Source organism: Hypanus sabinus, chromosome 8 (assembly GCF_030144855.1).
Source record: "Hypanus sabinus isolate sHypSab1 chromosome 8, sHypSab1.hap1, whole genome shotgun sequence".
NCBI classification, from domain to species: Eukaryota; Metazoa; Chordata; class Chondrichthyes; order Myliobatiformes; family Dasyatidae; genus Hypanus; species Hypanus sabinus.
In genome coordinates this window covers 130,795,061-130,821,283 of record NC_082713.1, presented here as the reverse complement: position 1 = coordinate 130,821,283, position 26,223 = coordinate 130,795,061, and the positions used below count along the sequence as shown (strand labels likewise).

Sequence of the window (26,223 nt, the reverse complement as noted above, 5' to 3'; positions counted from 1 at the left end):
CACATTGGTAAATTATTATTGTGGATATTATTATTCTGTGCTTTATTATTAGTTAAGTCTGCACACTGTTTAAGTGTGTTTTTAAATGTTTCTGCTGTAACCAAAGAGTTTCCTACTCAGGATCAATAAAGTATTTATTATTATTATTATTATTTATGTCTGTCATTCGTTACTTGCATGACTGTGACCCCATTTTTATTTACTTGTATTTATGATGTAACACAACTGAGAAATCCTATCTTGGTCAACAGTTAGATGGTGCGTTTAAGAAGCTTTACTTTCCTCAGTAGTAACATTGTTATCTCTGAACGATTAACAGTATTTGTTTGGCATTTCAGAGACGATACTGGTCTGCTGGTCTGAGAGAGCGTAGACTGGGGAACTGCATTTAGGTACTGATTTTGGAGAGAGCTGGCACTCAGTTGCATGCTCCTAAATTCACAACCACCACTGTGAGAATGAGGATATAGGATCCTTATCTTTATCTTGTAAAATTTGTGTGCAAAAAAACATCTAAGGCAAATAAAATATGAATCTAACAAATATGAGCTCAAAGCAAGACATTTCTTCCTGCACTGGTTCAACACAATGCTGCAGTTTTGAATGTTGTATTAAAGTGGACATATCTCTGTGCAAGCCATCCCTGATAGATGACAGGAAACACTTTGCCCACCATGTCAGCTTTCCTTAATGTTGCCCATTGGTGAAGTTCTGTTGCTGTGGGTTTGGTCCAGAGAGTTTACTCTTTGGGATCACGGTCAGGTATATTCATCTAGCCCAGCGCTACAGCGTAATACAATGAGAGCTGATCATCTGATTTTCTACCTTGTTCCCTGCATCCTCCATCAGCATTTAACTCTTCTGTATTAATTGCTTCTTGAATATATTTAGCTACTTGGCCTCAATTGCCTTCTGTAGGAGAGAAGGAAATTTGACATGTCTCCACTGACTCTCACCAGTACTTACAGATGCAGCACATAAAGTATCCTATCTGGATGCATCACGGTTTGGTATACAAATTGCTCTGCCCAAGTTTTCAAGAAACTACAGAGCTGTGAATGCAGCCCAGCCCATCATACAAACCAGCTTCCCCTCCATGGACTCTATCTACACTTCTCACTCAGGAAGCTGCCAACTTAATCATGAAACTGCACCCCCACTAACCTGATCATTCTCTCTTCTTCTTTCTCCTGTTGGAGAGAAGATACAAAGCTTGAAAGCATGTGCCACCAGGCTCAGGGACAAATTCTATTCCTGTTGTCAGACATTTTGAACAGCTCTCCTATACAGTAAAGATGAATTCTTGATTTCTCATCTAATTTAGCATAGCTTTATACTTTATTTATTCACCTACTTTCTCTGTAATTGTAACACTATATTCTGCATTCTGTTCTCTTTTTACTACATCTCTGTACTATGACAATGATCTGTCTGGATGGTACACAAAACAAAGCTTCGTACATGTGACAATTACCAATACAAAGTCTATGACTCCTGGTTCACTACTTCCCAGCCTCTGAGAACACACTGCATCAAGCTGCTTGAATTACCACAGTTCCTACCACAGAGGGAGGAACTTCCTCTCACCGGGGCTGAAGCCAGATTGCCTTCCTCAGTGTAAGGACCTGGAAGCCAGTGTTCTCTCCAGGCATCAAACACTTCACAGTCACCAAGAAAGAAGCAAGGTTTGCTTTGGATTATAAGACTGAGAGTGTACAGAACGTTGTTATCAGGCAGCTCACCAAAGGTTGTTGACACGTGGAAACGTGGAACAGAGTATTCAACATGTTATCACAATACCAAGCACAAGTGCTGATTTGCTAACTATGTGACTAGGAATTCTGGCATCGACTGCTTCCTTTTCAGACAGATGAAAGAGAGCAATCCCCAGTGGTATCAGTGCTTCATCTCAATGAGTTTGATCCTTCTACCAACTCCTAGGTGTGCCTCAATTTCATGTAATGACAAAGACGGGCCATTAGTTCATAAGTTATCAGTGAGTGATTTCGGCAGTCAGTGTATCGAACCTTGGTGGGTAAGAACACATGAAACTGGAGCAGGAGAGAGCCATCCGCCCCAGTGACCCTGGTGTACTATTCACCTGATTTAGGCCAAATTTTTGACCTCAGTATTCCTGCACTGCGCCTTGATCCTCCTCATATTCAGAAATATATCAACTGCTGTTTTGAATGAGTTCAATAACCAATCCTCTGTAGACCATCATCTGCACGAAGAAATTTCTCCTCATTTGAATCCTTGGGAAACATTCTCTCTACATCCAACCTCTTAAGCCCTGGGACATTACAGGTCTAGACTTCTTATTGCTTCTCAGAGAGCAAATCCACCTGGGGCATATCCCTGGAACCAGTTTAATGAAGCTTTGATGCACTCCCCAAATGGCAATTGCATCATTTCATAGGTAAGCAGACTAATATGGTGCACAAAACTCCTGGTGTGGCCTCACCAAGGCTCTGTATCATTGCAGTAAGGCAGTTTTACTCAAATCCTCTGGTACTTGCCTTCCTAATTTCTAGCTCTACCAGCTGGCTGGCTTTTAGTGATTTATGCATGAAGATATCATCCTGCCTTTGAACTTTGACATTACCCAATCTCCCATTATTTAAAAATTACTACAGTTTTCTGTTTCGTGTACCAAGGATAGCTTCACATTTCTCCACATCCTATTGCATTTCTGTACTTTTTCTACATACAACCAGCTCTCCAAAGCTCCTTGAGGTCTCTTTATGGCCTCCTCACTACTCACAATCCAATCTGGTATCACATCATTAGCAAACCTAGAAATATGATTCCTGATCCCCCAGCCAAATAGGCATTAATAACAGCTGTGGCCCAACCACTGCATGTCTGGTACCCCAATTGTCACAGCCTGCCTTCCTGAGCAACATCTGCTTATTCCCTGTCGCTGCACAAATTCACGTTTATTGTTGTCAGAGGTAAATTTATGCAAGGTATAAATGGCATGAAAATTATTCTTTTGCAGCAGCAGTACAATACATTACAAACCTAAGTTTAGCACACTAAAATAAATTATACAACTTCTTTCTGCCTGGTGACCTATAATTGGTTAGTCCATTATTGCCTCAAACTCCATGTGCTCCAACATCATTAGTAAAGAAACTGCTTGAAACTACAAAGGATATAATGACAAAAAAAATGATAAAGATTTCCACCTTAACAAAAGCAACTTGAAAACTCAAAATGCATCACATCCCCTTTGCTCCCTTTCACATATTACTCGAGTCGCTCTCTCAAAAGACTCCAGTAGATTAATCAAATTTGATTTTCCATTCGTGCTGACTCGGCACAATCTGGTTACTCCTTTCAGGTGTTTTGTTGTTACATCCTTTGTGATGAATTCTGGCGTTTTCTATACCATCAACATTATCTAATGGGTATACGGTTCCCTGCTTCCACTTCCCCTCCAATTCTAGATTCTGCAGCAAAATCAAAAGCATTGCTCTGCCGCTTACCGTCCTCTGCTGAGTAAATAAATGCAGACAGGCTGAATGGACCATTCCCTTTGCTGTTGAAAGCTTTGACCTTGACTTCAAACTGAGTGTGGGGAGTCAGGGAGTCATCCTTGTGAACATATCGGCTGCCTTCAGGATTGGGTACTGTCACCTTCCTCCACTCTCTCTCTCCACTTCGTTTGAAGGCAACAAGGTAACCAAAGTTGCTCCCATAATGGTACTCTCTTGGCAAGGGCTGTGTGGGCAGAAGTGACAGGCGAAGGGTTAGTCTCAGGTGAGATCAAGTTCAAGTTTAATTATTATTGAAACAGACATGAATATAGCCAATCAAAAAAGGTCAAGGTGCCAACACATTAACAGCAGCACACAGCACACTGCATATATGGTTACAATTTCAAGAAAACATATAATCACAAAGAGCAAAATTAATAATAATATAGGCCAAGACCTGAGTTCTCCTGGTCCAGCTTGTACTTCACCAAAGGAACACTGGAGGGCAGCATTGAATGAACATCGGAGAGCAGTACCGAGCGAGCACTGGAGAGCAGCACCGAATGAGAGGACATCCCTCAACCCAGTCAGAAATCCAGCATCTTCTTTGCCGGCGCCCACACAGGCAACTCCGAAGCATGAGGGCAGTGTCTGTGTAACAACTGAGGTAACATAGCTCCCCTGCTGTCAGACTCGTCAATGAGCCAGTGAACTGGAACTGCACTATTCTATGTTAGCAACGTCCAACAGGGTCTTGCGATTACAATGAAAATATCCAAGACAATCACTTGGACCTCTTTTTTTGGACCACACACCATCTCGGCACAATGGTTTGCAACAAGTCCAGGTGACACACACAACTGCGTGGTAGATGTTCAACTCCATTGCTATCAGACAATTTGCTGATGGGATAGTCCCTCAGTACTTAATGTTCTTAGTATCCAGCAGTGACTTGCAATTGTAAAAGAGACATACAAGGCGAACAAATACACCTTTGATTGGACCCAGAGTAGCCTTGTGTCCAAGCGTGCCGCCATCATAACAGAAGATCAGGGACAACTAACTGAGGTGATTAAGACAATTGAGGGATTAGGCTGAACTAGCAAAAAGAAATCACCTCGTTCAGTGCAACAGTATGGAGAGAGAGCAACCTTGAATACACACAATTGATGGGGCAATGTCAAGGAGCACTTTCCCCCCAAACTGAGGTACATGGACGCCCCCCCCCCCAAACAATATGGCCAGACCATTTCTGAAATTATTAATGTTGCTATGTCAAGCTATCAAGTGATGTTCGCATAAATGGAGTAACTACACGCACCCAACTGAGTGGGAAAGGAACATGAGCATTTCATTGCATGTTCTATTCCTCATGTTTTTATGGAGCACTATTGCTGAGGATTTTAGTCTAAAATTATTAACTGCAGTTCCCATTCTGAAGTAATTATGGAAAGGAGCTGTATGTGCCTGCTACAATCATTAACTTTATTACATTATAATTAGATTTTTCTTTAATTGATCAGTTTGGTTCCAGTCCCAATATGTGCATCAGAACCACACATCTGGGATCATTAAATCTGTAAATGAAGGGGGAATCTGTCCCAAGAAATCCTCAAACATTCCATGAGCCAAGGGAGGCCGAGGTTCAACCTTGTAATATGCAATCCATTCTCAGCCCCAGAATGTGGCTAATGTGCCAGGCATGCTTTTGACAACTATCATGAGATCAATCACAATCTCAGCTTCAGTTGCAGTCCTGAATGATTGTGAATATAATGACCTAGGGCTGAAGGCTTGAAACAACTTCTCTCTGGCTTCACTTCAGTGGCATAAATGTCAGAGCCATCCAAAATCAAATTAGGGGTCAGAGGTTCCCTGACATTCAAACTATTTATGGAGATGGTGGAAACCCTTGGACAACCCTCATGTAACAGTAAAGGGATAGAGAGGTAGGCAGCCTTGTCTCCAAGTTGCAGAGAGTAGCCTTAAATCTCCCCTTCTGATGCAAGACATAATCCGAAAATCAAATACTGCAGACGCTGCAAACCTGACATTTTTTGGGGTGGAAGTGAAAAGAGAATGCTGTAAGTATTCAGCAGGTCAGACGGCATGTGCGGAGAGAAACGGTTAGTTATTTAGTGATACAGCGCAGAGTGGGCCCTTCTTGCCCCTCCAGCCATGCCGCCCCAGCAAACTCCAACAAACCCCATTAATCCTAACCTAATCACACGACAATTTTACATAGACCAATACATCTTTGGACTGTGGGAGGACACTGAAGGACCCAGGGCAAACCCATGCGTTCCACAGGAAGGACGTACAGAGACCCCTTACGGAACAGCTCCAGAATTGAACTCCAAACTTCAGAATGCCACCATGGTGCCCACGGTCTTAAATCAAATCTATAATGGAACATTATTTCCCTTCACACCAATGTTGCCTGACATGTTGAGCATCTCCAACATTTACTGTTTAGGTTAGACGGGGACACCAGCCTGGTTGATGTTATAACACTGAGTCCATGTCACCCAGTTGAAAAGGAGTCTCTTCCTTTGAGCCATGAATCCAAGGTTTCATCATTCCTCTGATCCAAGGGATTCCACAGTCTTGTATGGAGGAGAACAAATTATCCCTCAATTCAGATCACAAGCTGATCACATTTCCTATAACAATGGCTACTCTTCCAAAGTAGTTTGCATAGATGGATTGGGATATTGAGGACTGAAAAATGTTCATTAATGCAAATCTTTTCTGTTAGATTAAATATCCTTTGCTTCAGTGACACTAGTAACAGAACAAATGATCATGATGGACAGTGGATATCAGAAACCTCTTCAGACCACTTCACCTTTTTCTGAGGCATCCATTTTCTGTTGAAAGGCAGGCTTTGGATAGAGCTGAACTTACTTCCTTTGTTCTTACATCCTCTCCCAACCCTGCATGAAGCAACAACTTCTCCCCTAAAGTGGAATGTGTTTATATAATCCACTAATTTAAAGATGGAAGTATTGTCACTGAACCACAACTGTCATCACTTACTGTATCTGTAATGTGTTCTTTACTTGGCTATTTTTGTAGTAGTTGTCATGCAGTTAGAGAGGTATTATGTGTGAATAGCAATCTCTCTTCAAAGTATGAAAATTTGTATACAGTGAGGTGAACCTTGCTTGATCTGGCTCAATCTTCAGGTTTGACACCTGTAGCTGCACTAACCATTTCTTCCCCACAGGTCAAATTTAACTCCTGGCTTCACTGCTGTTTAAAGTAGGCAGTGTAAATGGCTCGGCACGGACTAGGTAGGCCAAAGGACTGGCTCTGTGCTGTGCTCTACAATGACTCTACATTAGGGTTGCATGAGGAGGCAGGGACGTCTGTGAGTAACAACTAGGCCTCAGGTCCTGGTCCTGATGATGAGAATGGCCTGAAATGTTGACAGTTTATTCCTCTCCGTAGATACTGCTTGATGTGCTATGTTTCTCCAGCACTTTGTGTGTGTTACTCTGGATTTCTAACATCTGCAGAATCTCTTAAGCTTATTACTGGACCAGAGATTTATTGATGGATTTTAAAAACAATTGGGCTATCAGACTTTACCAACTGTTTCCAAATGTATTTGACAGAGACTTGTAGAAACAGTTGAGAGACCAATAATTAATAACATGAATTATTTAACTAAAATAAAATAATGAAGGAAGAATGAATTTACTTAGAAGCCATTTAATTGGTGTACACTAATTAAAAAGCAATGAAATTAAGTAAAACAAATAAGAATAAGATATCTACCTGCATTTTCATTATCACATAAAGTGAATGTACGTAGTCTTTTCTCCAGGCAAAGGGAATCAGAAACTGCAGGATATAAGTTTGAGGAGAAGGATGTAAAAATGATCTTAAGGGCTACTTCTTCATACAGAGGGTGGTACGTTTTAGGAAAGAGCTGCCAGAGGAAGTCTTTGCTACACGAATTGTGCAGATACAAAAGTTCAGAGGGATATGGGCCAAATGCAGGTAATGGGAATCGCTTTGATGTACATCTTGGTCAGCAAGGATGGTGGACCAAAGGGCTCATTTCTGTGCTGTGTGACATGGTGCCTCTTTTGAGGGACCATATTGGTGACCCACTCAGATGAATGGGACGGCTGTACATGTACCAGTTACAGCTGGTGACTGCTGGACTCTGCTTCCAATATGGAAGAGGATGACGGATGTGCTGCCATGCCACCTCAGGAGCGTTTGAGACTTACTCTCTGCAAATGCACAGGTGCAGAAGTCTGGAACATGCTGTCTTGTGGTTTACTAGCAACTCTTAATGGAAATGATGGCATTAGTTTAGAATGATCTAAGTAATAGATACTTTTATGCAGTGTTAGAACAGCAAACAAGACTGCACAGATCATTGGGCATTATTTAAGATTGCGGACCAGACGAACTTAATTACTTAATGAAAGAACATGCTGGGAAATGTTTTATATATGGAGAGAGAGATAGATACAGGGAGGTCATATTGAGAAACAAGGCTATTAAACAGTCATATATTGGACATATAGTAAAGAACTCTTATTCTCCTATCTTCCTCGACCACTTGTACTTGGTAGCAGGGTTGAACAACATTCAATTGGTTCCAAACCTACCGTCCATGTTATTGTCAGTTCCCGGTGATTTCCGCCGCCTCCTCCAACATCAGATGGAGCCACAGTGGGAGCTGTGGGAAGAAGAGCAGGGACATTTTAATGGCTTGCACTGAGTGGGTGGGTGGGAGAAGAGGGGAAAGGCAGGAGGTGATAATGCTGGAAACTTTGTAAAGAGGGCACTCATTTTCTCTCCCAAGCCAGACAGTACATTAGAAAAACAGTGACCTGCAATAGCTGCCAGAGTCCAGCTCCCTGCCAAGACTAACACATATATTGCTCTGGGACTGCGGCCAAACTGCAAACTGCAAACTTCAAACTGCACACTGAAGTAGGGCTGTAAGCAAATTCTTTGTTACTATTTGCAATATTTCTTTCTTAAATGATTCTGCATTGAAACCCACATAATACCAACTGTGGACTGAAAATAATAAAATGTTGCAGGAACAATACAACTATCTCTATTCATAGCTTTGAAGAACACAAAGTTGTTTCAACTAATGCACACTGAGTGGTAATATTCCGCATGCCTTCATATACTCTGTCATGTTTCAATCCAGTTTCCTTTCAATAATGTGACCAAACTTCCTTCTCTTGGATTCTGTAGCAATACTTCCAGGGTATTCTCATTTCCACTGTCTAGTCCCTCTCCTATTATTCAGATTGTATAACTAACAGCACACAAAGGAAACAGTTTTAATGCTATAGTCATACCAGCATGTCATAACCAACTATGGTTATGACATGTGCTTCAGCTGCTCAGATGTTGGATTTTAACATTCTTTGGTGCAACCAGTGCTTTGTACACATTAAAGTCCCTACAGACCCCAGCAATAAAAGTCATGAAATTGGTCAAAAATGGTTAGGAACAACAATGTTTACTCCTAAAGTCTGATGCTAAAATGGGACCTGCACAGTTCCCAGAAATGCACAAAATTTACTGCATTTTGCTGCATTTATGAGGCAATTGACTGCTTGGAATTTACCACATTGCAATTCAAATTGTAATTTACTGCATGCAGTTTACAACAGCTGCAGACATTTTGCTGCGCAGCACTGCCGTCGATGTCATTGCTTCAAAGAACTATGCCTAGTTCAAATTTCGAAGTAAATTTATTATCTAAGTACATATGTCACCTTGCGCTGCCCTGAAATTCATTTTCTTGCAGCTTTCACAATAGCTACCCAGACAGTAGCAACACACACAACAGTGTTTGTGGGGGGAGAGAGTTTCATAATTCACTCAAAGATACATAACTGTGGTAGAGAGACGGGGAAGCTCTGTGAAAATGTATTGGATGTCCACTGGGGCTACTGAGGCAGAAATGCCTCTGGAAGTCTCTTCCAGGAATGAGAGCTTCCAGACCATGGGGCAATGATGGAAGACTCATGGACTCATGTGATGGAACGAATTTCTTGATGGGACAGTATCTTAGTGAAGGTGATTCCAAGTATGGGTTAAAACTGGCGAGAGTATCATCTGTCCCATAGCTGGGCTCCACTCCATTGGACCACTCATGATCTCCAACAATTTACTCTCCTCTTCTTTGGATTGCCTCCTCTTAGCAGGAAGTTAAAAGTTCTATGGGAATTAAATTGTCCTTTAAAATGACACAAAAACTGAATGTCTTAACAGGGATCAAGCCCAATAAACACAAATGTTAACAGTCTCAGCCTCCTTCTTCAAAAATCAGATCTCAGACTCCTTCTGTGTCCCCTCAACTTCCCTTCAACTTGAAATCAGCTTCCCTTCACTGTGGTGCCTGAATAATTTTTATGCTACCTTACAGGGTTTTATGCTTGACGCTCATGAAAGGAATGTGGCTCTCTGGCCTCCCAACAGAACAGAACTGAGGAGGTGAAATAAATTCACCAAATGGACTGATCAGTTGGAATGGAGAGCAAATCTCAAAGCTACAGCAACGTCTCTCCAGATGAGCAGGCATCATTTTATAGAGTTAAACATTCACCAAAAGTGGTTGGAAAATACTCTCCAATTTCAGCCACTTGTATCGACAATGAGGATGTTTTATTTGTAAGGTGACCTTGAAACAGAGCCAATGATTTGACCTCCAGCAGCTCCAGAGGAAATAGGATGCATTCCCTATTGGTGAAACAAATAACAGGACAAAGCAGCTAATGAGGGGTGACCCACTGAGCTTAGCATCCATGGATCAGCGGAGCATGCTGCCCTTGCACTGAACTACGGGACACAGTCTCCTGTACGATTGCTGGGCCCTGACTGACCGTCAATGTCCTGGCCACTTCCAAGCATCTTGGTCTCTGTGATGGCCCCCTGTGAGCTCTGGCCCCCTGGTCATGATGTGGTTTAGTCGAGCAGAATGTCCACATCTTACCAATGCTGCTGCCCCTTAACTTTCCCCAGATGTCTTCCTCTCAGCCTGTAAATCTTGAAACCTTAATTGCAAAAAGACAAAAAAAGTCATACAGCATTAGAACAGGCCCTTCAGCCCACATTCCAACCAGCCAAAGCACAGAAGGAACTCAGTGGGTGAGGCAGCATCTTTGAAGAGAAATGAACAGTTGTCATTTCAGGTCAAAAGCTGTCTCTATGTCCCGATGAAAGGTCTGGTCCTGAAATCTCCACTTGCCCATTTCCTTCCACAGATGATGCCAACTGCGCTTTATTTGTGCTCCAGGCTCCAGCATTTGAGTCTCCTACAACCCAGTGTTCATGTTGACCATCAAGCACCCTAAATACACATCCCATTAACCAGCTCTAAGTCCATAGCAGCCAATTCCAGTACTTGTCCATTTATTTCTTAAATACTGTGAGAGTCCTCTTGGGCAGTGCAATCCCAACTTCAACTACTGCTCTGGTGAAAAACCTCTTCCTTACAACCCCTCTGAACCTCTTACCTTTTACCTTACACTTCTGCTGTCTGGTTACAGACTCCTCTGTAGGGGGAAAGATTTACTGCTGTCAACACTCTCTATGCCCTTCATAATTATGCACACTCCTATCTGGATCCTCCCCTCAGCCTCCTCTGTCCCAAGGAAAACAAACCCAGCTAGTCTGGTATCTCCTCATAAATGAGACAGAAAATAAATGTAATACACTTTCAGACTTCAGGTCCATTACACAGTCCTGGAGGGTCCATATTGTATAAGCAGTGAACCATTATGCTCAGGCTGTGTTGCTAGGGTACAAGAAAGCTCTTGGCCTTGTCCAGGCTGCCTCTCCAATCTCTAGGCTTCAGAGAGTACAAACCAGAAGCTCATAAAAAACAAATGTTTAAAAATAGAATCAAAATCTCTGGAAACCCATGCCAAATCTTTGCTGCAATTTCAGGAAGATTGTCTGACACTAGTTAAAATGCTTTGGGATTTTCAAGCTGCAGAAGTATTACAGTAGTCCCTGCCTGTCGGCACGGTTTGCTGGTGCCGGGATCCCAAGGCTTTCACAGTGGGGAGAGGATGTTCCCTTGCAGCAGAAACCAGGATTGGGGTACATTCTTTAAACACAACAGATCACCTAATAAGACAGGAATGAGACAAAATTTTCTTCTCAGATAAAAATCATTGGAATTCCCTTCCTTGAAGGGCAGAGGAAGCAGAGTCTTTGAATGTTTTTTTGTCAGAGGTAGACAGATGCTTAATAAGCAAGTCAGTGAAAGATAACTTTGGCTAGAAGGGAATGAGCAGCTGAGACTACAATCAAATCTGTCATAATTTTACTGAACGGTGGTGTGAGCCCAAGAGATCACACGAGCATTCAGTGGAAACTTCTGATTTGTAAGCTGTAGAGGTTGCTGTCAGCTGGAGCAAGGAAGAGCAGTCTCACTGGGATTCTGAGCTATTTGTTGCAACAGAAACCTCTGCAGAGTTAATGGAATAACAGGATGGCACCTTCAGTTCACTGATACCTGTCTGCCAATAACTCTGCATATACCAGCAGTAACCTTGGTAACCAATGACGGGCCCTTGGAAGTTCACGTCCAAAGAACCAAAGAAGCGAAAGAATACGAAGTCAACCAGCAGTGGTGAGAGAAATGCAGTTCTTAGCACTTGCTCAGCCGAGCGGAGGTTCTCATCCACCGCCTTCAACCTTGCCCATTGCATTTCGTTCTCTTGAATTGCTCTCCTGAACTTCAGTGTGACCAAGTGCTCGCTGGCCAACAGCTTTGCTGAGCACCTGCACTTCATCTGCAATGACCATCTTAACCTCCTTGCCCATTGCCACACTGACCTACCTGTCCTTGTCCTCCTCCATTGGCAGGGAGGGGGCAAATACAAACTAAAGGAACTCCAGCTGATATTCGGCAGGTGTATCCACAAATCAATGGCATGAACACTGAATTCTCCAATTTCAGAGAACCCACACTTCCTCTGTTTTGTTTCTCTCTCCTGATTCATCCAGGTTTTCTTGCACATACCTTTTTAAACCTTGTTAACTTCTTGTTAACCAGTTTCTTTACACTTCCCCACATAGTTCCATCTATCACACATTCACTCTACCCATTTGCTCCCTTGTCTCATCCCCTCTTCCCACTGTTTCCATCTGCCCAGAATCCCTCCATTATCTTGTTTGGCTCATCACTGTCCTCTCTCACTAGATTCCACTACCTGCAGCTGCACTGCTCACCTCCCAACCCCTGCTGCAATCTCCATCCCTCCTTCCCCACTTTGGTCCTCCTGCCCGTCAACCCCCTCCTCACTCAATCCACCAATCACTTGCCAGCTCTTGTTTCAACTCTCATCTCTATATACCGGCTACCTTTATATTCTCAGTCCTGATGCAGGGTCTTGCCCCAAGATGTCAACTATTTCTTTTTCAGGCAAATGCTGCCTGAACACATCCCCCCAACCAAGTTCCTCTAGCAGATTGCTTTATGCCCCAGACCCCAACATCTGCAGTCTCTTGTGTCTCCTGGATGATTTGTCCTGGATTTGCAGGCAGATTGACATTAATAACTTCAATGAAAATTGGAGTAAGTTTTACCTCCACCTGCACACATTCTGATGTAACACACTTTACAGAACTGAGCTGGATGAGAGACCAACAGGAATGGGTGCTTAATCTCCAAGGGTTTTGGTGTTTTAGTAAAGATGGAGAGGGAGATCAAAGAGATGCGGGAGTTGCACTACTAATCAGGGACAACATCACAGCTGCACTCAGAAGGGACATCCGCTGAATCTATATAGGTAGAATTCAAAAATGGGAAGGGTGCAATCACTCTGATGGGATTGTACTGCAGATGCTCCCTCCCCAATAGCCACCTGGACATTGAGGAACAGATATGCAGGCAGATTAAGTAAAAGCAATAGGGTTGTTGTCATGGGGTACTTCAACTTTCCTAATATAAATTGGGACCTTCTTAGTGCAAATGACTTAAAAGGGGCAGAATTTGTTGGGTTCATCCAGAAGAGTTTCTTAAATCAATATGTAATTGTCCAACAAGAGGAGGGACTGTACTGGAGCTGTTGGAGGGTAATGATCTTGGTTGGGTGATTGACATTTCAGTGGGTGACCAGTTAAGGAACAGTGACCACAACTCCTTAAGTTTAAAGACAGATATAGATAAGGATACGAATGGACCTTGCAGGAGAGTATTAAATTGGAGCAGAGCAAATTATGTGAGCAGGGATCAGGAAAAGTTAACTCGGAAAACCTGTTTTTGGGCAAGTTCACATCTGACACGTGGAATGTGTTTAAGGACCTATTACACAGATCAGAGGGCAGGTATGTTCCAGCAAGAAGAACAGACAAGGATGGCAAGGTAAAGTACCTTGGAGCTCGAGAGACGTGATGAATTAGTCAAGAAGAAGTATGTAAGTATGTAAAGCTAGACTCAAACACAACCCTCAAACGGACGGTTATAATGAGGACAGCAAATAACTCAAGAAGGCAATTAGGAAAGCCAGGAGGGGCCATGTTAAGTCCTTGACAAGTAGGATTAAAGAGAATCCCAAGCCATTACATACATATATCAAAAGTGAGAGGATAACCAGGGAGAGTGTAAGATCATTTAAGGATAATGCAGGGGAGTATTTGCTTGGATGTGCAGGATGTGGGTAAGGTCCTTAATAACAGCAGTGTTTACCAAGGAGAAGGATATGAAAGATAGACAGATCATTGCTGAGTTTATTAATATGCTAGGGCATTTCAAGGTAAAAGAGGACATAGTTTTGGGTCTCTTAAATAGCATTGAGGTAGGTAACTCCCCAGGGCCTGGTGGGATATAGCCCAGGTTGTTGCGAGGGACAAGAGAAGAGATTGCTGGACCCTTGACCAATATTTTTTGTCTTCTCTAGCCACAGGCAAGGTCCCAAAGGAGTGGTAAGTAGCTCAACAAGTGGACAAGGGATAATCCAAGAAACTCCAGAATGGTGAGTCTCACATCAGTGGTAGGAAAGTTACTGGAGAGAATTCATCGGGATAGGATTTATGAGTGTTTAGAAAAACATGGTTTCATTAGGGAGAGCCAAAGAGGCTGTGTGCGGGACAAGTTGTGCCCTACTAACTTGATTGAGTTTTTTGATAGGTGACAAGGATGATTAGTGAAGGTAGAGCTGTGTATGTTGTCTACATGGTAAGGTGCTTGACAAAGTTCCTCCTGGGTGGCTCATACAGAGGATTAAGATGTACAGGATCCATGGTGAGTTAGCCATTGGGATTCAGAATGGGCTTGCACATAGAAGGGATTTATTCGAGGTCTGTCATCAGTGGTGTTCTACAGGGGTCTATACTGGGACCTCTGCTGTTTGTAATAGAGATAAGCGACCTGGATGAAAATGTAGACGGGTGGGTTAAATCTGCAGATGATACGAAGGTTGGTGGTATTGTAGAAGACTAACAAAGAATACAATGGGATATAGATCAGTTGCAGAACTGGCGGAGAAATGGCAAATAGAGTTTAATCCAGCAAAATGTGAAGTGTTTGCACCTCGATAGATCAAATGCAAAGAGACAATGCACTGTTAAGGCAACACCTTTAACAGTTTGATGGGCAGTGGGATCTTGAAGTTTAAGTTCATAGCTCCCTGAAAGTGGCTATGCAGTTGATAGGGTGGTTAAGGCAGCAGATGGTATGAGTTCAAAAGTCATATTGCAGATTTATAAAATACTAGTTTGGCTGCATTTGGAGTATTCAATACAGATCTGGTTGCCCTATTATAGAAAGGACGTCAAGGCTATGGGGGAGGGGGTGCAGAAGAGGTTTACCAGGATATTGCCTGGAAGGCACATGCTATAACAAGAGATTGGACAAATGGATTATTTTCACTGGAGTGACAGAGGCTGGGGGGAGATCTAATAGGGGTTTATAAGATTATCAGAGGCATAGATAAAGTAGACAGATAATATCTTTATTCCAAGTGTTGAAATGTCTAATACCGGAGGGCATGCGTTTAATGTGAGAGGGGGTAATTTCAAAGAATATGCTAGGGGCAAGTTTATTTTACACAGAGAGTGGCGGGTGCCAGGAATGTGCTCCCTGGGGTAGTGGTAGAGGCAGAAACATCAGAGACTTTTAAGATATAGTTAGATAAGTACATGAATGTGAGGAAACGGGAAGGATATGGGCATTGTGTAGGCAGAAGAGATTAGTTTAGTTAACTATTTGATTACTAATTTAACTGATTTGGCACAACATTGTGGGCCAAAGGGCCTGTTCCTGTGCTGTACTGTTCTACAACACATTGATTTTTCAACCAGAGTCCCAAGGACAGGCTACAGCAGGCAAAGGGATAGCATTGTTACACAGACAGAATGGAGCAGCCCTTGGAATCCTCAAAGAATTAAGGCATCAGATCAGAACAAGCAAGGATAACTGCCTCCCATTCTCCACCTGCTGGTCCATCAGTACTCCTCCATGTTGAGCAACACTGTTGAGTAGCAAAAGCACAGAATGCACTTTGGCTGGAGGACTTCAATGACCACTATCAAGTAGCATCACCACTGACTAAGCTAAGGAGCACACAATGCTGAGAGTGCATTTGCAGAGGGATAAAGGAACTTAACCTCATCCTCATCAGCCCAGCTATAGGAGAGGCTTGATTCTACAAGAGAATTGGTAGAAATCACCACTGCACAATAACATTTGTATTTAAAAAATGGGTTAAGACTCAAGACAGATCAAGTAGATAAAATTAGGAATCCATGAAGTGTTGTGATTCATTGACAGAAGTGAAAAAGTACATAACTGCAGTCCATAAGTAAGTGGTCTGGCTTTTTGTACCAGAGTCCACACCAGGGACAGCATCAGGTAGACATAAAAATTCTGAATTGCCAATCTGATATGCGTGCAAAGCGGCAAAAGCTTCAACAGACAAAACTAAGTGACCTCACAGCCAAAGGATCAGATCTGCAGTCCAGCCAGATTATACTAGTAAGCCAATGACACAGCTAATGGAAGTAGAAGATTCCAAGAATATCCCCAATCTAAATGATGGGGGGAATCAGCATAGGAAATGCTGAATGTTGGCTGTTCAGTCAGAAGTGCCAAACATATTGTTTGGGCTCTTGAACCAGACAATGTGCCAGCCGTAGTAATAAAGACCTATGCTCCAGAGCCAGCCTCGCTTCTGGGTGCAAGTTGTTCCAATGCAATTACTACACTGACACCAACCCAACAATTTTGAAATGTATCCAGAAATGTACTGGCCTCAGGAAGCAGGATAAAGCCAATCTTGTGAATTACTATCCATTCAGTCTACTCTTAACCATTTCCAAAGTGATAGTATGTATCATTAACACTGCCAACAAATGGCAAACGCCAGTAATCCAACTTATTGATGCCCTGTTTAGTCTTGCCAAGATTACAGACCTCATTACAGCCTTGGTCCAAATCCTGGGACAAAGAGCTGAACTGTGGATGAGGTGACCATGTTTGACAAAAGGCAGCTTAAGAAGCCCTAGTAAAATTGTAAGTTACAGAAAAAGCAGAAAATGTTTGCCCTTCATCCACCGCCTTGAAGAACATTTCCTGGGGATGGGATGATTGACCTCGAGCAACTAAGTCCATCTCCCTTTCTCCAGTCCTAAATGGCTCCAGTCATTGAGGCATTATCCCTTTGATCCCCAATGACTGGACAAAGGGAGGTGGCCATAGTTCCTGGAGGTATATCAACCTAGCCCCAATATAAATGTTCTTCAGGACAGTGGACAAAGCCCAAACATTTTCTGCTGCTTCATCAATGACTTTGATAAAGCCAGAGAGACATGCAGCACTGAAACATGACCTTCAGCTAATGTCTCCATGCCGACCACCAACCACTCATTCACATTTATCCCATCTTTTTTTTTCCAATATCCACTTTAACCTCCCCCAGAGTCCTCAACTCATCTACAAACCGGGGGCAACTTAGAGTGATCAATTAACTTACTAACCTACAAGTTTTTGGCATGTGGGATGAAACTGAAGGTAACCCATACAGTCACAGGGGAAAACCACACAGACAGCACCCAAGATCAGGACTGAACCTAGGTTGCTGGCATTGTGAGGCAGCTGCTCGATAAGCAATAAACAGTAGCAGTCTAAGCACTTGTATTAATAGTCAATGGCATTCTTATCACTGGAATCTCCATCACCAACACCCCAAGGAACAACATAGATGAGAATCTCAACGAGACCATGCAAGTTTACAAAAAGACAACAAGGACAAGTTGGAGCCTGCCATCCTGCACAGTGTCATAGTGGTTAATACAACACTTTATTGTGCGATTAAGGGTTCAATTCCCACCACTGTCCGTAAGATGCTTGTATGTTCTCCGCGTGACTGTGAGGGTTTCCTCCGGGTGCTCCAGTTTCCTCCCAGGTTCTAAAGGTGTATAGGTTAAAGTTTGTAAGCTGTGGGCATGCTTTGTTGTCACCAGAAGCATGGCGACACCTGCAGACTGCACCCAGCACACCCTTGAAGTGTGTTGGCCAGTGATGCCAACAATGCATTCACTGTATGTTTCAATGTATATGTGACAAATAAAACTTAGAGAGCTATCTCTGAAACCTTTCTCCATCTGCAGGGCACAAGTCTGTGGTGTGAAGGCATCTTTTGCATTTGCCTGGCTGAGTGTAACCCCAATTCACAAGAAGCTTGGCATTATCCAACAGCTAATAGGCTGTCTCCAGATTACAATTATCTGACTTAAGTATAGCCTGTACAGAGGAATGAGTAATTGGAAGACTGGTGGGGTGTATCTGACAACTGCTACAGGCATCTTATCCTATGTGGAAGCACAGTTCACAGTTGCATTTCTGATTATTTTTGGGGTTATGCAGAGTTCAGATGAACGGAATTCTCCCAAATCCTAAGGAGGACCTGTATTTGATTGTCTCCTGACACACCACCCAAAGCATTTGTTCCCTTCACCATTGGATCAGTTTGTTCCATCTACAACATGCACTGTAATTACTTGCTTGGCTACTTGGCTAGCACCTCCCAAACCAATGACTTCTACCAGCATAGACAAAGACAGCAAATGCTTTGTTACACCACCACCTACAGATTTCTTTCTGAGCCACAACATTCTTAAGCTCACTATTTAGCAGCAATGTGAAAATAATTTCATCAGAAAGACTAGAGATTCAATTCTAATTTCTCAAGAGGCATGAGGGATAAGGTGAGAGTAAGCGTTCGGCACGGACTAGAAGGGCCGAGATGCCTGTTTCCTTGCTGTAATTGTTATATGGTTATAAGCAATAATGGCAGATTTAGCAGCAACAAGCAGATCTCAAAAACTGAATTAAAAGCAAAAACCAAAGTTCTCAAGGAACCAACAAAGGTAGCCACTTATCAGGAAGTCTTCAGAGAAAGCAACTTGGATAAACACTCAGGTGCTCCCTGAGGCTCGAGTCTCTAATTACACATCTACATCTCTGCCCTGCCTAACAGCAGATCCCCAAAAGAGGCACTCCAGTCTATTTCAGCAAAAGATCACCAGGAGGAAAGAGGAAACCCTTCAAGGATTTTCTCAACAGTCTCCTTGCAACTCCCCACTGACTACTGAGAATCTGCTAGCCTATGATCACTCAACGTGGAAAAAGTGGAACCAAGAGATACCTTGGGCATCCAGAAACCCTGTGAAAAGAGCACAAGGTCTCCACCTCTCAAACCATGCAGGCACCTCCTGCCCCACCTGGTCTAGTGGTCCCACTTTGGTTCCATCAGTCATCGCAGAGCCAACAGAATCAGGATGGAAGCAACTCATCAACTCACTTGACTGACGTTAAGAATAAATCAATTATATAATAATACCAAGAGTATGCAACAATTTGCAAAATGTCTACAGAGAAGCTAACAGGATGAGTGAGAATGGATCTCAAACCTTTCTCAGACGTGATCCACTTCAGTCACAAGCAACTTAACATCTATCTCTGCAGAATGAAGATACAAAGTTGTAACACCATTACAGTTCTCCTAATGCAAGGTAATGTGGTTTCAATTTAGCTCTACTGAACATTTAGGTATTTAAGTTAGATTGCTGGGGAACTTCACTTCTTCTGAAAGTTGGCACAGGGTTTGATTTTTTTTATATACCAGCAGGCAATCTGTGCGCAGCAGTATGCTGAATGCAAATAACATCAGCACAGTAATTTTCAGACTGTATTCCAACAAATCAGGCTCTTTTTATGAAGAGATGAAGCCAATGAGATGGATTTATGACTGGTACATGCAGGTTGATCACCAAATTGACTTCTTGTCAATGGAAAGTAAACACACTGGAACATGTGCTGCTTTCATCACTCATCTCTGTTAGTGTATCACTCTCTTGTGTGAGCAATAGGACAAGTATTACTTACGGGTTTACACTAAAGCCGAGGACGTAACATTTAGTACTCTCTGCAACCGAGCTAGCCAAGGTTTAATGTTATATTAGACACAGATATAATCAGAGAATTGAACAATGACTTCCACAATGATACAAAGACTATGTATATTCTGGGTAATGGTTAACATTGCTTTGGGAATAAAACATGAGACATTTTTAATAGGATGGGCAGTAACGTGGTACAGCAGTTAGTATTTATGCTCTGGAGATCAGGGTTCGATCCTGACTGCGCACAATTTGCACTCTCCCACATGCATGTGTGTTTCTGCCAGGTCCTCTGGTTATCTCCCCTCCACCTCTACATCCCAATGATGTGTAATTCACTGCTGTTAATTATCGCTCAGATAGGTAAGTGACAAAAGAACCAACGGTATCCAAATGAGAATATGTAGAAGGGGGTGGATGGAACTTATCGGATTTCTCTGGGTAAAGCAGGCCGATCTCCTGTCCTGAAGACGCTGAGGAACCAGTCGACTTTTACAGCAGTGATAGCTGCTGTCTCACAGTTCCAGTGACTTGCGTTCAATCCTAACACCCGGTGCTGTCTGTGTGGAATTCCCCTGTTTCCATGTGGTTTCCTCTGGGTACTCGGATCTCCTCTCACATCTCAAAGATGTGCCACTCAGTAGGTTAATTGATCTCTGTTAACTGCATCTAGTGTGCAGTTGAGTGGTAGATTCTGGGGTGGCTAATGGGAATGTGGGGAGAATGAATTTGGATTGGTGCAAATGGATGTTCAATGGTCATGTGTGACCTTGCTGTTTGACTCCAATGGGTTAAGATTGGACACCATCACTCACTGCACTGTGAAATATTGGGATCTCACAATTCCCTTTGCTCCAATAGTCAAGGCAGTTCTAATAGATTTGGTGTGCAACACACTTTCGGCTATTTTATTTAGCAAGAGTCCTGATGGTAGCTGCATATCTTTCACACAACGTTCCAATCATGCAAAGCATTTAACTACACATCTGAATACAATGGCAGGTTCTAATCAAAAGCCTCATTGTGTCCGACCTCTAGTCAGATTAAGACAAATAGTTACTAACTGCAAATTCAGTGCAATCATGCCTCAATTTTGAGCAGCAACAGAACTTCAAGATGGCCTGAAAGGTCTCTCCAGGATCCCTGAACCATCGCTTGGAATTGGAATCAATTGGGATTGGTTTATTATTGTCACATGTATCAAAGTACAGTGAAAAAAAATTGTGCTACGTACTCTTCATACAGATTAAATCACGGTTTCCCAATCTGGGGTCCATAGACACATTGGTTAATGGTAAGGCTTCATGGCATAAAAAAGATTGGGAAATCCTTGATAAAATCATTACAGAATGCACTGAGGTGGTATGAGACTGGTAGCTTAACCACATTCACATTAAAAGAATCAAAATCTATAACCTTAACAAGGACAAACATCAATTACATTAATGCCAGGAGGACAAACACATTTGCCCAACATGGTGTAGAGATCTTGACTTATGAAAGCAGTATATTGTCAGGCCGCGGCTTGTGTTGCTATATATTTGACGTCATTTAGATGCATTACCCTTTACCTCCAAAGCAGCATTAAAACGCACTTCAAGTCAAATAAGGAAACAACGGCAGTAACTTCACACAGGAGCCAGAATGTCTGTCAGCATAGAAATTCTTGCTAATCTTTATATTAAAAAAATAGAGCCACAGTTTAGACCTTTGGCTCACAGCAATTAAGTTTAAATCACTTCCCAAGTTTACTTAACATCAGTTATGGCTTGCTGGTTTTAACAGGACACTTTCACCTTAGATGCAGAATAATTCATACCACATGAAACAGTGTAAATATGGAACAATGCCATGATCAGACTTCAAGTGGGAAACTCAAAGTTATGTGCAGCTAAATGCAGCCACTGCTAGATTTGAGACAAAAGACTGAAGGGAGGGATATTACAAAGACAGCGAGGCTAGGCTTGGATTCTTTTTCGTGGGGGAAGGGGCATGGCTGATTATAGGGCTTCTTAAATTTGTAATGGTGGGTGATACCTAAATCTCAGCTTGGATGTCTGAAAGGAAGATTGTTGGGAATTAGGAACAGGTATGTATTGGAGCTGTAGGAAGAGAAGGGAATTGGAAGACTATCACTGCCAAGAGTAGGACATAAGGGACTTAGCAGTTCAAAGTTCAAAGTAAATTTATTATCAAAGTACATATATGTCACCATATACTTCCCTGACATTCACTTACTTGCAGGTGTACTCAAAAATTCAATAACCATGAACAATAAACAATGAAAGACCACACCAATCGGGCATTCAACCAGTGTACAAAAGACAACCAACTGTGCAAATACAAAAGCAAAGATAATAACAACAATAAATAAGCAATAAATATCTAGAACATGAGATGAGGAGTCCTTGAAAGAGAGTCCAAAGGTTGTGGGACATTTCAGTGATGGGGCAAGTGAACTTAAGTGAAGTTATCCCCTTTGGTTCAAGAGCCTGATGGCTGAGCGGTAATAACTGTGCTTGAACTTGGTGGTGTGGGTCCTGAGGTTCCTGTACCTTCTTCCTGATGGTAGCAGTGAGAAGAGAGCATAACTTGGCTGGTGGTGGTCCCTGATGATAGATCAACTTTTCTGCGACAGCACTCCATATAGATATGCATAATGGTGGGGAGGGTTTTCCCCTGATGGGCTGAGACGTATCTACTGCTTTTTGTAGCATTTCCCTTTCAAGAGTACTAGTGTTTCCATACCAGGCAGTGATGCAACCAGTCAAACTAATACTCTCCACCACACATCTACAGAAGTTTGCCAAATCTTTGCACACTCCTAAGAAAGTAGAGACATTATCGTGCTTCCTGAGCAGAGGAATAGCAGTGACATATTTGGTGCAACAGTGGCACATCTCATAAAGCCTCTGCCTTGTATCAACAGAGATCCAGATTCAATTTTGACCTCCAGTGTGTTGTACGGAGTTTGTATAATGGGCTTCCTCTGGACACCCTGGTTTCTTCCCACATCCCGAGGACACGAAGATTAGTTGGCCTCTATAAATTGCCCCCAGGGTGTTGATGAATGTGAGAATCTGAGGGATGGTGATAGAAATGTGGAAACATAAGCATAAGGATTATTATTTTGTGGGCTTGCTATGTTGGTGCCGGAAGTCTAGCGACATTTGTGGGCTGCCCAGCACAATCCTCTTCGACTGGATTGGATGCAAATAAAGCATTTCACTGTATGTTTCAATGTTCATGTAACAAATAAAGCTAATCTTAAAATTTAAAGAGAATACCAAAAGAAAGGATATAGAATAATGGGCCAAAGTTTCTGTGCTCTATCTCTAACCAGTGCTGAAGTGTCAGTCTTAACAAAAAGCAGAATGATTAAGGATAATTTGTGTTTTAAACTCCATGTCTGCAAAAATGATTCATAAGTTTCTGGATGATCACTCATTAAGTTTATTCCAACTTGAGGCTGCATTCATCTGGAAATCTTGGGAATATGGGGATCAGGGACAATTGGTCTTAGTGACTGATGTACCAGACTTTGGGACCCAGCCTTCAAACTCTGTGAATTGTCTTATAATATAGTAAAACACTTTATTCACTGAATAAATACCACTTAATACTATCGTTCTCACAATCCTGTGAAGTTGCAGTACCTCTGTACCTCCCTCTGCAATTGTACCCTTGACTTCCTAACCAAAAGACCACAATTTGTGTAGATTGGTGATAACATATCCTCCTCGCTGACGATCAACACTGGCACACCTCAGGGTGTGTGCTTAGCCCACTGTTCAACTGTCTATATACACATGACTGTGTGGCTAGGTATAGCTCAAATACCATCTATAAATTTGCTGACAATACAATCATTCTTGCTAGAATCTCAAGTGGTGATGAGGAGTGGTACAGGAGTGAGATAAGCCAACTAGTGGAGTGGTGCCACAGTAAGATGAAAGAGCTGACTGTTGACTTCAGGAAGCGTAAGACAAAGAAACACATACCAATTCTCATAGAAGGATCAGAAAAGGAGAGAGTGAGCAGTTTCAAGTTCCTGAATGTCAAGATCTCTGAGAAACTAACCTGGATCCAACATTTTGATGTAGTTAAGTGAAGGCAAGACAGTGGCTATACTTCATTTGAAGTTTGAAGAGATTTGGCATATCAACAAATACACTCAAAAACTTCTATAGATGTACTGTGGAGAGCATTCTGACAGGCTGCATCAGTGTCTGGTATGGTGGGTGGGGGGCTACTGCAGAGGACTGAGAGTAGCTGCAGAAGTTTGTAAATCTAGTCAGCTCCATCTTGGGCTCTAGCCTACAAAGTACCCAGGACATCTTCAGGGAGCAGTGTCTCAGAAAGGCAGTGTCCATTAAGGACTTCCAGCACCCAGCGCATGCCCTTTTCTCACTGTTACCATCAGGTAGGAGGTACAGAAGCTTGAAGGCACACACTCAGCGATTCAGGAACAGCTTCAACCTGTTTTTTTTTCAATACTGTAATTTTTTAATATACAGTATTTCAGTTTTTTGCACATTTTTAATCTATTCAATATACGTAAACTGTAATTGATTTACTTATTTATTTTTTATTATTTTTTTCTCTCTTCTATATTATGTATTGCATTGAACTGCTGCTGCTAAGATAACAAGTTTCATGTCACTTGCCGGTGATAATAAATTCTGATTCTGATTCTAAAATGAATTGGGTAAATGTAAAAATATTAAAAATGAAACATTAACCGAGCATATCAAGGGAGTTTCACAGCCTGCTGCAGTGTCCAAAAGCAATTTTATTATCAGTGCTTCAGTGCAAAGTGTTCCTGAGCTGGAGCACTGTTTTTTGTCTTTGGTGTCAGAACATGGGAATAATCTTATTTGAAAGCTTTTCTGCATTGAACTTTTGTCTGTGTAAGTTGTTGAAAACTAAAATTAAAGTTTCCTTAAATTACTCTAGCCCACAAATCTTACAATCAGATAAGTGTCAAAGTATCTTATTTAAAAACTCTAAAAACAAAACACAACAGGTACTGGAAATCCAAAATAAAAACAAAACACACTTAAGATTTTCAGCAGGTCAGACAGCATCAGTGGTAATAGTCATCAATCCAGGTGCTTCCTCACCTGCTAGATACTGCCAGCATTTTCAGTATCACCTAAAATATGCACGTGATTTGTTATTTTTCTCAGGCTGATGGCAAAAAAAGTCTCCTAGTTGGAAAACAGTTTCCAAGTTTATACTCGCATTGTATTTCTCTCCTACAGAAGAAAGTCATAACTTCCCTCAAATCATTTATTGTGCATAAGATCACAAGGGAACTTCTCCCTCTGCTTTCCAGTCAGAGAGCTGCACAGTACAGATATTTGTGTTCACCTTTATTATCTACCTGCACTAATCCCATCTGTCAGCATTAGGTCCATAGCCCATGCAGTGCATATTTAAGAGTCTGTCTAAATGCATCTTAAACGTATGATTATGCCTAATTCCACCATCTGGCATTGTTCCAGATTGGAAATGCTTTCTATGTTAAAAAATAACTTACTCCTCAGATCCACTTTAAGATATCTTCTTCTCGCTTTAAACTTATACCCTCTTGTCGTTAATAGCTTTATCTTGGGGAAAAGATTTTGACTGTCTACCCTCTCCATGCTTCTCATAATCTGCCACATCATCCCTGAATCTTGTTTGAACATAGAACAGTGACCACAGAATGGTCCCTTCGGTTTACGGTGTTGTGCCAATTATTTAACCTACTCTAAGATCAATCTAACCCTTCCCTCCTACATCATCCAGGTAGCTAAGAGTCTCTTAACTGCCCTTAATTTATCGGCCTCTACCACCACCCTGGTACTGTGTTTCATACACCCACCACTCTCTGTGTAAGAAGCTACCTCTGACATCTCCTCTATACTTTCCTCCAGTCATCTTAAAAATATGACCACTCCTATCAGTAATTCCTGCTCTGGGAAAAAGATGCTGGCTGTCTGCTCTATTAATGCCTCTTATCATCTTATCAAGCCTATCAAGTCACCTCTCACCTTCGTTCACTTCAAAAAGAAAATCCGTAGCTCGCTCTGTCTTTCCTCATACAACCTACTTTCTAATCCAAACTGCATCCTGGTAAATCTGATCTGCACCTTCTCCGAAGCTTCCACATCCTTCTTATAATGAGATGACCAGAACGGAACACCATACTCCAAGTGTGGTCCAAGCAGAGTTTTGTAGAGCTGCAATATTACCTCAGAGTTCTTGAACTCAATCCTTGATGAATGAGGGCCATCACACCATATGCCTTCTTAACCACCCTATCAACTTGTCCTGTAACTTTAAGGGATCA

At 42.1% G+C, this 26,223-nt stretch overlaps 1 protein-coding gene across 1 annotated transcript in view; it reads right to left on the bottom strand.

Annotated features, from left to right (window-relative positions):
* LOC132397672 (contactin-1-like) overlaps window positions 1-26,223 on the bottom strand; it is a 412,092-nt gene that overhangs the window by 120,329 nt on the left and 265,540 nt on the right. The window contains exons 16-17 of the mRNA XM_059976440.1: window positions 8,114-8,184; window positions 3,492-3,726 (exon numbers count right to left, since the gene is read on the bottom strand). Coding sequence (XP_059832423.1) covers window positions 3,492-3,726; window positions 8,114-8,184 — 306 coding nt within the window. The remainder of the gene's footprint in view (window positions 1-3,491; window positions 3,727-8,113; window positions 8,185-26,223) is intronic.